General features: G+C 38.2%; 1 protein-coding gene across 4 annotated transcripts in view; it reads right to left on the bottom strand.

The window, feature by feature from the left end:
* Positions 1 to 597: 597 nt before the first annotated feature.
* The window catches only part of TNFRSF19 (TNF receptor superfamily member 19), a 63271-nt gene continuing 48754 nt past the window's right edge, over positions 598 to 15114 (bottom strand). For all 4 annotated transcript variants that reach the window (XM_057399623.1, XM_057399626.1, XM_057399625.1 and 1 more), the window contains 5 exons: positions 10798 to 10962; positions 9435 to 9560; positions 8559 to 8661; positions 5591 to 5994; positions 598 to 1086 (listed from right to left, as the gene is read on the bottom strand). In XM_057399623.1, coding sequence (XP_057255606.1) covers positions 5598 to 5994; positions 8559 to 8661; positions 9435 to 9560; positions 10798 to 10962 — 791 coding nt within the window. In that variant the 3' untranslated portion in view covers positions 598 to 1086; positions 5591 to 5597. The remainder of the gene's footprint in view (positions 1087 to 5590; positions 5995 to 8558; positions 8662 to 9434; positions 9561 to 10797; positions 10963 to 15114) is intronic.

Below are 15114 nucleotides of genomic sequence, written 5' to 3' on the forward strand. Positions count from 1 at the left end.
ATTTTGAGGATTCAATTCAGAGGTTTTTTTTGTAAATGTTATGAAGCAGTTTTCGTATTTTGTGCGGCAAAAACGAATCTACACAATACTACAGACAGAAGGTAGAGTAATGTGGATGAATAGGTCTGCTAAATGAAAGAATTAGGTCAACATGAAGCTTGACCCTTAAAAATAATGCATTACTAAAAAATATTAGTAATAGTCTCCTTGTATGAATACTTTCATGGCACCTCCTATAGACTAGCATCTTGATGTGACAGTTGATTACATTTATTTCAACATCTCAAAATTACATGCTATAACAACAAGTGCTGTATTTCAATACTGAGACTACCAATTAAACATAACAACCCTATCTCTATGGCTGACTTTCATTAAACTAAATCTAATTTAAAGCTAATCTCCTGCTATATTTAACAAAACAATGCCTCCTTCACAAATGTAATAATTGGATGCAGGGGACTTCAAACATACATATCGTAACATGCAAATTCTTTAACTCCCCAAACTAGCTTATTGACTATAATGTAATATATAAGAAAAGCTTCAGTTTACCAATAGATGATCCTTGCATAAATAGAAATGTTTGTTTTCATAAGTCAAGTCCTTCAGCAGCAGGAAACTGATTTAAAATTAGAACAAGCCAAAAAAATCCTAATGCATGCATAAATCTGCAAGCAGAACAGCTGGCAGCGTCCTGTCCCACGCCTTCTGACATCTGTAGTCATATTTAAGATGCCCACCTAGACACGCTGAAACATTTATATTTCTTGCTGTATTTACACATACTTTTAAGCTCACTCCATTAGACTTTTTGATAATCTGAGGGAATAGGTTCTTTTTTAAAAACGATGCAAAAGGTCATAGATCAATTTTCAGGGTTCTCCTAGGATGCTCCTTGAAGTTTCACTTTACAGCTGTTGCAGCTCAGATGCAACTGCTCAGAAGGTGTGAAATAATGCCATTTTTTTCCCATCTGGTTTTAAAACCATGCAACATTGAAGGCTGGACTAAGTTTGATGAGAATCAGCAGAGAAGCATAAGGGACATGTTCATCTTCACTGCTGAGAGGCATAGCTTGGTTTCCTAAAACAAAGTGATAGAACAGTGATTACATAAGCCCATAAAAAACCTTTATGTACTTCTGCAGTTAACTAAGCACTAAAAAATTCAGCTTGCTCACGGCTTGCTGTAAAAATTCACCTAAACCTAAAGCTGAAACCTGTAGCAAATTGTTACTTACTTTGCAATACAATAAAACAAGAAAATATGGACCTACGCAAGACTGCAATGCATCCACATGTACTAAGATAAAGGGCAAACTGTGCCGTCCTATCCCGTCCCGTCCCCCCCCTGTCCCCCCCCCCAATTAAAAGGGGCAAACTGAGGTGAAAGAATTTTCTTGAAGTTGTGCAGGTGGATAGAGTTCAGCCTGAAAATACATCTCAGGCAAGTCTAGTCCCCGTCCTCAAACACTACTTATATTTCTCCATTACAGATGCATACATAATGATGAACTGCAGAGTCCAAATATGGAGAAATTGTGCAAAATAAATTAGCGAAATCTATTAAAGACAAAATCATGAAGAAAAACCTAACCCTCCCAAACCATCTTGCTTATTCAGAATGATGCACAAATCTCAGTAGAACCACCACGCAGCCTTCTCTTCTCCAGGATGAACAGCCCCAACTTTCTCAGCCTGTCTTCATAAAGCAGGTGCTCAAGCCCCCTGATCATTCTTATGGTCTGCCTCTGGACTTGTTCCAACCGTTCCATGTCCTTCTTTATGTTGAGGACACCAAAACTGCACACAATACTCTAAGTGAGGTCTCAGAAGAGCAGAGTAAAGGGGCAGGATCACCTCCTTTGACCTGCTGGTCACACTCCTTTTGATGCAGCCCAGGATACGGTTGGCTTTCTGGGCTGCGAGCGCACACTGCTTTGTGCTTTGCCCAAGTCCAGGTAGATGACACCAATTGCTTTGCCCCTATCTATCAGTTCTGTAGCCCCATCACTGGAGGCTAGCCTCTATTATGTATCAACCTCTGAAGCCGGTACATGGTTTAGTGGGAAAAAACCCACAAGCTTTTGAATTTTTAATTTTGTTAATATAGAAATATATTCCCTTAAAACATCAGGAGAGCATTTAAGTTCCACTGAGAACTGCAGAAAAACTGGGAACTCACAGCATTAAGATTTTCAGTCATAGCCATGTCACGGTCCCTTCCTACACGTACCTAGAGAATACAGCTACCACCTAATGGTATTTGGCATATTCCAAAATGAAACTATGACAATTGCTATGTGACACATGGTCAGTTAGTACCAGACATTGTTAGAGGCAAAACTGTCTATTGTAAATAATCTATTGATAAAGAAGTGTATGACTAGAGAGCAGACTTTGGCCTCTTCAGGAACCTGCTTAGTAAGGTTCCATGGGATATAGCCCTAGAGGGCAGGGGGGCCCAAGACCCTTGGTTGATATTCAAGGACCATCTACTACAAGCTCAGGAATGTTGTGTCCCAACTAGAAGGAAGTGCAGCAGGAGGGCCAGGAGACTAGGGACAACGTGGGCCCTCTCCGGAAGCTGTCGGGAGAACTGGCTACCCTGGATTTGGAGAAGGCTGAGGTTCTGAATGACTTCTTTGCCTCGGTCTTCACTGGCAAAGGCTCTGACCAAACCACCCAAGTCTTGGAAGGCAGACACAGGGACTGTGAGAATGAAGACCTTGGGCCCACTGTAGGAGAGGATCTGGTTTGAGACTATCTTAAAAATCTGAACGTGCACAAGTCTGTGGGTCCTGATGAAATCCACCCGCGGGTCCTGAAGGAGCTGGCAAATGAAGTTGCTGAGCCACTGGCCATCATATTTGAGAAATCATGGCAGTCAGGTGAAGTTCCTGACAACTGGAAAAAGGGAAATATAACCCCCATTTTCAAGAAGGAAAAAATGGATGACCCGGGGAATTACAGACCAGTCAGTCTCACCTCTGTGCCTGGTAAAATATTGAAGCAGATTCTCCTGGAAGGCATGCTAAGGCACATGAAAAACAACAAGGTGCTTGGTGACAGCCAGCATGGCTTCACTAAGGGGAAATCCTGCCTGACCAATTTGGTGGCCTTCTATGATGGGGCTACAGAACTGATGGCCAGGGGTAGAGCAGTTGATGTCATCTACCTGGACTTGTGTAAAGCATTTGACACTGTCCCACACGACATCCTTCTCTCTAAATTGGAGAGACATCAATTTGATGGATGGACCACTCGGTGGATAAAGAACAGGCTGGATGACCACACACAAACAGTTGTGGTCAATGGCTCAATGTCCAGCTGGAGACCAGTAACGAGTGGTGTCCCTCAGGGATCGGTGTTGGGACCGGTCTTGTTCAACATCTTTGTCGGTGACATGGACAGTGGGATTGAGTGCACCCTCAGCAAGTTTGCCATGACACCAAGCTGTGTGGTTCAGTTGATACGCTGGAGGGAAGGAATGCCATCCAGAGGGACCTTGACACGCTTGTGAGGTGGGCTGATGCCAACCTCATGAAGTTTACCCATGCCAAGTGCACGGTCCTGCACCTGGGTCAGAGCAATCCCAGGCACAGCTACAGGTTGGGCAGAGAAGAGATTCAGAGCAGCCCTGTGGAGAAGGACTTGGGGGTGTTGGTCAATGAGAAAGTGAACATGAGCCGGCTTCAGTGTGCGCTCACAGCCCAGAAAGCCAACCATATCCTGGGCTGCATCAAAAGGAGCGTGACCAGCAGGTTGAAGGAGGTGATCCTGCCCCTCTACTCTGCTCTCATGAGACCTCACTTGGAGTATTGTGTGCAGTTCTGGTGTCCTCAACATAAAAAGGACATGGAACTGTTGGAACAAGTCCAGAGGAGGGCCACAAGGATGATCAGGGGACTGGAGCACCTCCTGTATGAAGACAGGCTGAGCAAGTTGGGGCTGATCAGCCTGGAGAAGAGAAGGCTGCGTGGAGAGCTCATAGCAGCCTTCCAGTATCTGAAGGGGACCTATAGGGATGCTGGGGAGGGACTCTTCATTAGGGACTGCAGTGACAGGACAAGGGGTAACGGGTTCAAACTTAAACAGGGGAAGTTTAGATTGGATATAAGGAAGTTCTTTACTGTAAGGGTGGTGAGGCAGTGGAATGGGTTGCCCAGGAAGGTTGTGAATGCTCCATCCCTGGTGGTGTTCAAGGTCAGGGTGGGGAGCACCTTGGTTGACATGGTTTAGTGTGAAGTGTCCCTGCCCATGGCAGGGGGGTTGGAACTGGGTGATCTTAAGGTCCTTTCCAACCCTAACCATTCTATGATTCTATGACTTAGATAAGGCTGATATTTTCAGCGATAGAAGTAAATTTTCCCAGTGATATAGAAGTTCCACTGAAGTCAATGGCAAAAAACCTCTTGACTTAGCAGTCTGTTTACCTCCTTTTCCTCCTTTTGAAAATATCACCTGAAGAATTAAGGCTTGATTTACAAAGAATTAACTAACAACTATTGCACTTACTTACATGTTTTCAGAACATGCTTTTTTTTAAATACTAACTACTTTCTACTTCTGTAAGAGCAATATGAAAGTGGCATGTAAACCAAATGGAAGAGGATCAAAGGAAGGCTGTTTCATTTCTGCAGAAGACCTAAAATGTTCATAATTACAGTTAGTGTAATTTTCTTAATTAAGTTTGGTGGATTATTAATAATATTAGTGGCAACTGCTTCTGTTCCTGCCTCTGTGTGTATGCACAGGAGACTATTTCAGCTTTCCAGCTGCAGCCTGCATAAACCTTAAGTAACAACACCAGTACATGCCATGATTTGGGATCTTTTTTCAGATTACGTTTTTGTTCCAAGTTACTTCCAATAGTAGAAAATGCCATTTGAAAAATACAGAGCACAGCTAATATTCAAAAAGATATAATGATGAAGCAGTAGCTGTCACTGTTTTATATGCTAGAAAGGATTGTTTATAACTTCTTTTCATTCTGACCTTGGACCTGCATTTTCTCTGAGCTTTTATAGATTAAATTATATTTTATGGACAAGCTTCTAGAATGTTTTTTCTGATGACATGGGAATATGAATGGCATTAAAATGCATTAAAGATTCTCTCTTCTGTTTATGTTACTGCTGTAGTAACTTCACACAGAAGATAAATATTTTTTGATGAACACCTGCATGTCTTTTATGCTTTGTTTACAATGAACAAAGACAAGTCTTCAGTTCTTCCCTCATAAACAAGGACTAGCCTCACATAATAGTTCAGTCATAAGGCTATTAAGCTGATTTTTCTCCCTGAATTTCAATGAAAAAAGCCCTCAATCTGATAAAAGCTGACTGGTGTTAACTCGCCCCTGCATTCTGGTTTATACTATTCATATAGTTTGAGTAATTACACCTTAAATCAATGATTCAAAATGTGAAAGTGTTGAATGTCTTGTAGAGTTTTAATTCATTTCAGCAATAGCTAGGTGTAACCTGTAGAGAAACATAACCCTACAATGTTTTACCATTCTATTTTTATCTAGCAGTCCATGTCTTAAGTACTCATTCTCGCTCCTTTGTAGTTACGGATTTTACCTCTTTATCAGTCTGTAGAGTCATTTTCTGTTCCATTATGCTTTGTCTTTGGCTGGGTTTCAGCAGCCTCTGCGTTCCGAAGTGATGAAACTTCTATGCATGTTCTATGTTTAGAGATTTCAACGGACTTTGCAACATTTCCATCAAGAGACTTAGCTGAAGTAAGTACTTCACTCAGTTCATGGTCATTATCCAGCTCAACAGTGGCTGCATTTTCAGTCTCAGTACTGCACAATTTTGCAGATCCTCCAGCCAGTTCTGAATATGATTCACAGAAAGAAATGCTGTCACAACAAGCTGAGTTTTGCATAAGAGGCCAAGCATCTGGAATGTCTCCACAAGCAGAGTGTGAAAGAGATCCAAGGAAGGTAGGAATCATTTCTCCAGTAACAGAATCAGAAGCCCTGCAAAAGGATATAAGATACATGGTTTCAAAAACATTCAAGGAAATATTATCAGTATTGTAATTATTGCCATTAGTAAATACAGGTATTTCACGTAAGTTTACCAGGGTCATATTATGTTAATGCTCTAGAGGAATCCTGTACAAACAAGTTCTTTTGAAAAAATACAGTTTGTTCCTTGTCTGTAAATGAAGAAAGCTCTAGAGAACACTACTTGAGGTAAAGAGGATGCCTAGAGACCTTCATACTGTGAATTCAGGCTTCTAGAACATACGAACTGCAGTTCAGGTTGTCAGAACAGAAATAAGATGAAAAATATTATAGTAGTGTTGAGATACAAAGACTGTTGTAAAAAGGTATTTATTTGTTCTCAGTGCATGGTGGGGTGTTAAGACAAGGTATAACAGGCTTAAGCTGCAGCAAAAAAGATGTTTGGGAAGACTGTGGAATCCCCAACACCAGGGTTTTTCTCAAAAAAAAACCCAAACCCTTCAGGCTAAACAGATATCTAATGGAGTAAAAGAAGTAAAGGGGGTTCGGACTGGAAGAAGGCAATAGATAACAAGACTGCTTGAAACTCCTTCTGTCTATGATTTCACACTGAACATGCCTTTACTTTAGACTTTTCAGTTTGTTCTGTCCAGCCTTCAAAATGTGAAAAGTTTTTTTCCTACTCTCTTTCATGTGGGAAGGACATAATATTAAAGAAGGGCAAGGATTTTTAATTCTCATGAGAGTTAATTTTAGTTTACTTGGAAGAAAGTGGAAGTAGAAACTCAGTATTATCTATCTCAACTATATTTAAAGTCCAGGATGCTACTGACATATAGAGTGCTCTATACACGCCTATGCATCAAAAGGAGCGTGACCAGCAGGTCGAAGGAGGTGATCCTGCCCCTCTACTCTGCTCTTCTGAGACCTCACCTGGAGTATTGTGTGCAGTTCTGGTGTCCTCAACATCAAAAGGACATGGAACTGTTGGAACAAGTCCAGAGGAGGCCACAAGGATGATCAGGGGACTGGAGCACCTCCTGTATGAAGACAGGCTGAGGAAGTTGGGGCTGTTCAGCTTGGAGAAGAGAAGGCTGCATGGAGACCTCATAGCAGCCTTCCAGTATCTGAAGGGGGCCTATAGGGATGATGGGGAAGGACTCTTCATTAGGGACTGTAGTGATGGGACAAGGGGTAACGGGTTAAAACTTAAACAGGGGAAGTTTAGATTTGATATAAGGAGGAAATTCTTTCCTGTTAGGATGGTGAGGCACTGGAATAGTTTGCCCAGGAAGGTTGTGAATGCTCCATCACTGGCAGTGTTCAAGATCAGGCTGGACGAGGCCCTGGGTGATATGGTTTAGTGTGAGGTGTCCCTGCCCATGGCAGGGGGGTTGGAACTAGATGATCTTAAGGTCATTTCCAACCCTAACTATTCTATGATTCTTTGATTCTATGATCTGTTGAAAGCCCATTAATGTTTTTTACTGTAGTATACTAAAATAAGTATTAACAAAACCAAAGCAATATAGTATGTTTTACTTCCAAAACCTGCCTACAGATTTATAAAACTGTAAAGGCTACATGAAGCCTGATATACAGTAATAATTTGTGTGGCATAACTTCTCTCATATTAACAATGCCTGTAATTGATTTTAAGTTGCCTTACTCATTTCCAAAACAGAATGCTTTAATAGCTTTGATATACACCAAGCGCTTTCATAGATGAGGCCAAAAGTCACAACATCACACCACAATTGAAGGAAATACATTATTCTGGCAAAGGAAATTGGAGCAGACTCTATTTCTACTGGGAGGAGCCATGGGATCTTTGATATCCACATACCATGAATATAACATTTATTTTTAAAGCCTTAACCAAAAGATCCCTCACAAAGTACACAACTCTCAATTTGTCAGCCTCAGTGGTATAAAAGGATGACTCAAGCTTGCTGGTGTTTAAACAAGTTTTTATAGAAAATCTAAGTATTTTGTATCTTGTACTTAGGTCACCGAGTCACCTTGCATAAACAATACCTATGAAGAAGCTGCCTCTACGTTTTTAGTTACATTTGGCCTTAAGAACAAAACAGCTGGAGACCAATTTAAACCTTATATGGAAATCTATTCCAGCTAAAAGAAATAAATACATCCTGTGTTAAATTCTGTACTTAGGAAACTCTGGATGACACCGTAAATTTTATATATTTAGCTCATGGCACTGCTGTAGAAATAACTACTCTACTACTCTATTTATATTCAGCTGATCAGGAGAAAATAATGGTTACAGTCCGGTAGAAATTCAGAAATACTAGATATTTCAAATCCCACAGTCAGTAGGAGTTCCTATAAAAAGAAAGTCTTCATGACACTTCTAAACTGCACCTTAATCCCCCCCAGGTTCACAAGTTTACGCAGCATCTTGCCAACCCATAGCAGAAGAGAGGGTCACCAAAGCCTCTAAGGTACCACACAGTAATTCCACTGCAAACAGCGACTGTATCTGTATAAATATTAATCTGACTGCATAAAAAATATTTAAAGTTTTATAGACATTTATAAAACTAAGTTACCTTTCATTAAGTGTAGTCTGTGAGTGGAAAGCACAATTGTGACTGCTGTGCTCCATGCTACAGGTTTCATCACAGCACAGTGATGGAATCAAGTGAACTGGTCCTAAGGAATGAAAATTATTTAACAATGATGTTGAAAGTGTTACAGCTCTGTATGTTCAGTCTCTGTCCTCCCTCAAACTTGGTTGTTAGTTTACCAGTTACACTAGAATATATGGGTTGAAGAATGAGATATTGCAAAAAAATGAGTTCTTTAATTTATTACTTTAAAATAAAATTGTAAAAGTCAAGCCCTTCCTCCAGCTGTAATATAGATGTCAGTCATGAGTATCTACTTTTTAAATTGATTTGTATTTCAATTGGATACACATGAGAAGAACTACCACATCTCTTGAGTTAACGTATTAAAATTGTGTTAAATTATGTAGTTGTTGATGTAATAAATGCATCTTTTCTGATACAAGTTCATAAAATCTCAATGATTTTGAATTGTTCAGGTTGTTAATGTCCTTCAGCATTCATATCATGTTCTTAGATACTGCCTGGTAAATCCTTGAGACTAACTTAAGCCTCAATGCCAGATGCAGTGCTATTTTTATCTGAAAGAAATGAGATAGGCATGTAAAGCTTGGGGTGTTTTTTGGTTTTGTTTTTGATTTTGTTTTTTTTAAACTGAAGGGTCATTGGAATGAAAACAGGAAAAAAAAACATAACCAAATAGCTACTTAGGAATTCTACCTGCTTATTGAGAAATTAGCTTAGGACAAAGGATAGTTTGACTCTATTAGCTCTGTAGTTGAAGTTCAGTGTCACAACTCTAGTGTTAGATATATGTTCATCGTGGTATAAAGTCACCTTTTAGTAGACATAACATACCGCATGTCTGTGATGCGCTTCTCTGGCACTGACAACACGTTCTGTGGTCATATTCGTTGAGCCGTGGTCTGTCAAAACGTGACAATTCAGAGCCATTGTAGTGAATGTCTTGTGATCTCAGAGACCCTTTGGACAAAATGAATAAAAACATATATTAGTAAATGATACCCTTTTCCCTGTTCAGAGCCTCCTATCTTCATAGAATGCCTAAATGTCACACTGAACAGTATTTCTATGCATCCTTCAACTGAAAGATCCACAACAATCATGCAGTTTCATGTAACGCAAACCACAGATTTTACAACAAACCCTAGAGCAGCTGGTTCAACTACAGCCACTTCTAGCAAGACATCTGCTCTTATTTTGATGATTTAAGAGTACACCTGTTACATTTTCTCAGTGTTTAACAATTCTCAGTGATTCCCATCTGAAATTTTCCATGTTGAGCTTTCAGCCACTGGGATTTTGTTTATGTTATCTTAAAGAGCTATATATTAACAGCAGAATTCCTTTATCTGTATAATTGTAGGCCAAGACAAACGAATTACTGAACTTCACTAACCGAAGTTTGAATTCACTATGTCTGAATTTCTCAAAATTTGCATTGTAAAACTTCTTCTAAGATAGGAACAAGTCTTGCAATGCCTGTCTCAATCTCTTTTTTATTGTGCTGTACACAGTGATATAAATCTTGTTTGATATCCACAGTTCATTAGGTGCTATAAACATTTTAAGAGAAGATTTTAAAAATGATAAACGGGAACTAGAGTGCTTTTGACTTTTTCTTATTTTAAATTAATGGGCAGAAAAATGTTCATTATAAACAAACTGATTTACATTGATGAGCTGTTATGGATTTTTTTTTTTTAATTTACAAATCTAACTGGCTTAGGCATCTAAGTCATCTTAATTATGCCCATAAAAGCAAAACTGTTAATGACAAATATGCTATCTAGACCAGCCACATTCAGTATCTTGATGAACTAATCTGTTTCACAATAGGTTGTGATGCACAGATCCTCCAAGCTGCTATTTCCACACTGGCATTGCAACTCTACAATGATATACCAGCTTGCATCCCAAATGGTCCAAATATACCTGTACAGCATCTAACAAAGTGTGGCAAGGAATTAAAGCAATTGGACTATTTCTGGACATCTGCACAGCATTTTCTCAACAGAAGCTGGAACATCCACACTCAATTGGCAAACTTGTATGGAGTCTTGGGCTTCGGCCAGCTTGTTCATCTCATTGTTAACCTTGCTTTAATGCTGTAGACTTTTATTTACTTACAGAGAGATCTGCCCAACTAATACCAGTATATATAAATATTACAAAGAAACAGTAGTAACTGGAAACTCACAGCTTGGTTTCTTCTCCATAAACTGCCTCTTACAATAGATAACACAGAGAATAAGGAGAGCTAAGAGCACAGTTGCAAGGGCACTGCATATAACAGCTGCTAGTGCAGTGTCTCGAGGACTGGAAGCAGTTGAAGGGATCTTCACAAGATTTACTTTGGTAGTACCTGAAACATAATTAAATAATATTTAAGGTGAACTGTAAACATTTCAGGAATATAGTTATGTACATGAAAGTCTGGGAAATAGAAGAGGTTTGTATCACCAAAAAAAAAAAAAAGGGCATTCCATGTCTTAATGTTGCACATACAAGCAGATATGAATATCAGCAACCAAAAACATATTTTAAAAATTATATTGCAAAATGAATTATGATGAGGGCAGACACACACAAACGTATTCTGACTGTCCATGAGAATGGAATCAGATCTTCTCCATGAAAACCAAGACCTCTCAATTTTTAACTTCAGATGATTTTAATATGGAGAACATTTCTTAGTGCATATCTAAGAAAGATGTCCACTAGAGGGAGTCAAAAATACATGAACTTCCCTTAAAAACGGAAGCTTCCTGAGACCAGAGACCCCCACAGAAGTCCAAATGCTATGAAAGGTATTATTTTGCTAGGTTGTGTATGCCATGACACCATGGTCATTTCTAAGATCAAATTTAGTATTTCAATTATGCTAACTTTTTTTATTCAGTGATAGTTTGTTAATACAAATAATACCTCTAGTAAAAATTTGAAGAGATTGACTTTATATCCTTAATAATAAAGACTTCAGTGATTTTTCTAGCTTTGACAAACATGTAGAAAATGAAAAATCTTTCTAAAGGATCAGAGCTTAAACTACAGCTATTGAAACTATCTTAAATTACAGATGGTCTTTCAAAACAAATTCTTTTCCAACAGCTTATGAATTTTGATAGCTCATCAATTTCCATCTACTTTGAAGTCCATGTCAATGTTTTATGGGAAAAAGGACCAAAAAAATTGGAGTATTTCTGTGACAGCAAATTTTTTAAAACCCACAAACCATATTTTATTAACTTAGAAAATAAATTGCCTATTTATGCCAGAAAATCTTTGGTTAAAATATAAAGACTATAATTTCCTAAAAAATGCTCCACATAGTCAGAAATTTAAATTAGGAGATGAATGTCTGACAGAGTATATTCAAATTACTAATGAAATTGTACACACATATAATTGGTATCTACTGCAATACAGTAACAGCAGGAGAGAACTTTCTGGATTAGTGCAATCAATGGAATTGTATTACTCAGGAATAATTTTCTGAAACAATTCTGGTATTTCCTCTACACACACCAAACGTGGGCACCAAAGAGTTTACAATGTCACGTTGCTCTGTTATAATGGCCAGATTGCCAAAAAGCTAGATATTTTGAAAATAATTCCATCCCATTCTGAGCCTTCAGACCACTTAGCACCAAAGAAAATATTAACTTCTAGGAAACAGAAAATCCAAATTCTTTAACAAGACACTCAACATGTTAAAGAAAAACAGTTTCTGTGGATTATAGTGTCATGTAGCTGCTGGTAAGTGGGGAAGATGTAATAACGGAGAGGTCACATCATGGCTGTTATTCAGAAGAAAGAATATTTTGCTGTAAATTTCCCAATTTCAATGTGAAAAGAAACAAGAGTTACTGCATTTACATCTGCTCAAATACTTCTGTTTATCTTTGACTGGTATTAATTTCCAGTGTCACATCAAAATTGTGAAAAACAAATTATAGCAGATCTTTTTTACGCCCTTTCAACTTGCCAAATTGGATGAAGTGGAGCTACTGTAAAGTCCAAAGAACTGCCACAAAAATGGTTGAGGGACTGGAGCCTCTCTCCTATGATTTAAGTCTGAGAGAGCTGGGATTGCTCAGCTTAGGGTAGAGAAGGCTCAGGAGGGCTTTCAATATATATAAATCCTTGAAGGGAGGATGTATAGTGGACAGAGGCAGGCTCTTTTCAGTGGACCAGAGGCAATGGGGCACAAACTTAAAACACAGAAGGTTCCCTCTTAACATCAGGAAACACTTAACCGTGAACTTAACTAAGCACCAGCACTGATTGACCAGTGTGGTTGTGAGTCTTCCTCCTTGGAGATGCTTAGAAGCCATCTGGACATGGACCTGAGCAACCAGCTATATGTGAACATGCTTGAGCAGAGGGGGTGAACCAGATGGTCTCCATAGCTCCCTTCTTACCCCAACTGTTCAGCAATTCTGAGTTATTAAAATAGATCAGATCTCAAAACTGAAGTCAATAAAAAGGCTGATGTCTACATGAAGTAGATATATATTTTGAAACTGTGTCCTTGTACTGAAATGTTACCATTTTCATTATCATTGCAGATAGTCCATTATTTGTCTTCCAGATAACAGACTAAAATTCCAGTTTAGGATCTCGGGTACTTTTCCTCTTAAATAATTATTACCTGTCTTTCTCTTTATGTTCTTCTATAATTCCTGTTACTGACAGAGCTAAGTTTTATGAACTCTTTTCCAGATCTTCATTGTTATTTAAAAGAAAAAGCAACCAGTGTCATAATCTCTTTGTCATAACTTGAATGCTTTTGGCAGGAGCATCACAATCTTCCAGAGAGAAAACTTTTCACTTAGTTCTAGGATTCTTGCAGCCGTAGTTTTAAGTTCATAGTTTTAACAGACTGCAAAAATTTCTGCATGGTATGCGAAGTTCCAGGACATAATTCTGTGAGAAGCAGTAAAACTATATGAAAAAGCTGTCTATACAGCAATGTATGGTGGCTTTGGCGTGAAAATCAAGGACTGTGCTTTGATATCAGGTTATCAATTTTAGTCAACTGCCTGATCTAGCCTTTAGAAGGTTAAAACCAGACTGGACAAGTATTTACAAACAAGACAATAAAAAAAAGTGATCTGAATATCTTCAAATATTTTTATTGAATATAAAGATATATTCATCTTCATATCAATAGACCTACTTGTATCAATGTACCTACCTAAAAGCACTTAACAGTTCTTAGTAATTAGGCCTTCCTCATTAGGAGAAAAAAGGATTGCAAATTTTGAAAGCAAAAATAGAACAATAGTTCTGGAGGTGAAACTGCTATATTTTTGTCATTCATTTGCTCACAAAATGTATCTATTTACAGCTATAATTACATATTCTGGGAAATTATAAGTGATATATATTTCTTAAGTGCCCATCAGCAATATCTGAACTAGAAATACAGGATTTGATTTTAAACAGGGATGGCAAAAGTTTAAATTTATTTTAGCCTTTTAGATATTTAATATTTCTTTTATTTCGTTGACTTTTTTTTTTTCTTGAGAAAGCAATTATCTATTCCTGAGAATGCCTACCACTCACCTTCAAAGAACTTTTTGGAATAGCTACTTGAGCAGTCCATTGTAGTATAGCTCTAATTATAATGATAGTGATCTTCCCTGCAGAGACCAACATTTCAGAAGTGGATTGCTATTGTAGAAGTGGCCCGTTGGGCATTGCTGAACTGCTTTCAGTGTCACTCAGATATGTATGCATGTTCATAAACAATGTCTTTCTTTTCAGGCTCACAGACTTAATGGTCCCATTTCAGAAAACCAAGGAGGTACATTTTAAACTCACATCTATTAAATGATTACATGATTAAATTTAAATATGTAATTAAGCACTATGTGAGTTGGACGTGATACATTCAGGAAGGAGGGAGGTGGTGCACGTTGGTTTATGATTTTGGAAAGCATGTGCATATTATGCATCACAAAAAATATATGTTATTTAAGAAATAGATTTCCTTTTCTAAGTTCCAACACATCCTGGAAATGTGCTAGTTAGCACTAAAGAAGAATTACCCAAAATACCAAGCTATCATCTCCTGCATAATTCTGAGCAGCACACCTGAATATACATTCTTAATTAACCAATAGGACATTGTAATGTCAGTATACGCAAAGGTGTGGTTCTTAGAAGCAAGTAGTTTCTGTTAATCCAAGATGGTTACATAGCAGTTACTCAGCTAATACAGAACATACAAATCCCATCTGTATCACTGTAACTTCTGCCAATAAACAGAATAGTTGAATTTTCAGCCCATTATACTAAACAATGAGAGACAGGACAAAATGGAGTAAGACTTCCGTTATCGCTTATTTCATGTTTATTTTCTCAGATTATTTTTTTTTTAGAACCATGATTAGTTACAGTTACTACTGGAATCAGCATGCCTAAAAGAAAGCTTTCTGCAGTGACAAACCATGTGAAAATAGAACATGTAAAATTTTAAAATGTCTTCCATGGATTTAGTAAATATAAA

The sequence above is a fragment of the Pezoporus wallicus genome, unplaced genomic scaffold (assembly GCF_028554395.1).
Source record: "Pezoporus wallicus isolate ANWC-B61680 ecotype Strahan unplaced genomic scaffold, APGP_CSIRO_Pwel_v1 scaffold_6446, whole genome shotgun sequence".
Lineage (NCBI taxonomy): Eukaryota > Metazoa > Chordata > Aves > Psittaciformes > Psittacidae > Pezoporus > Pezoporus wallicus.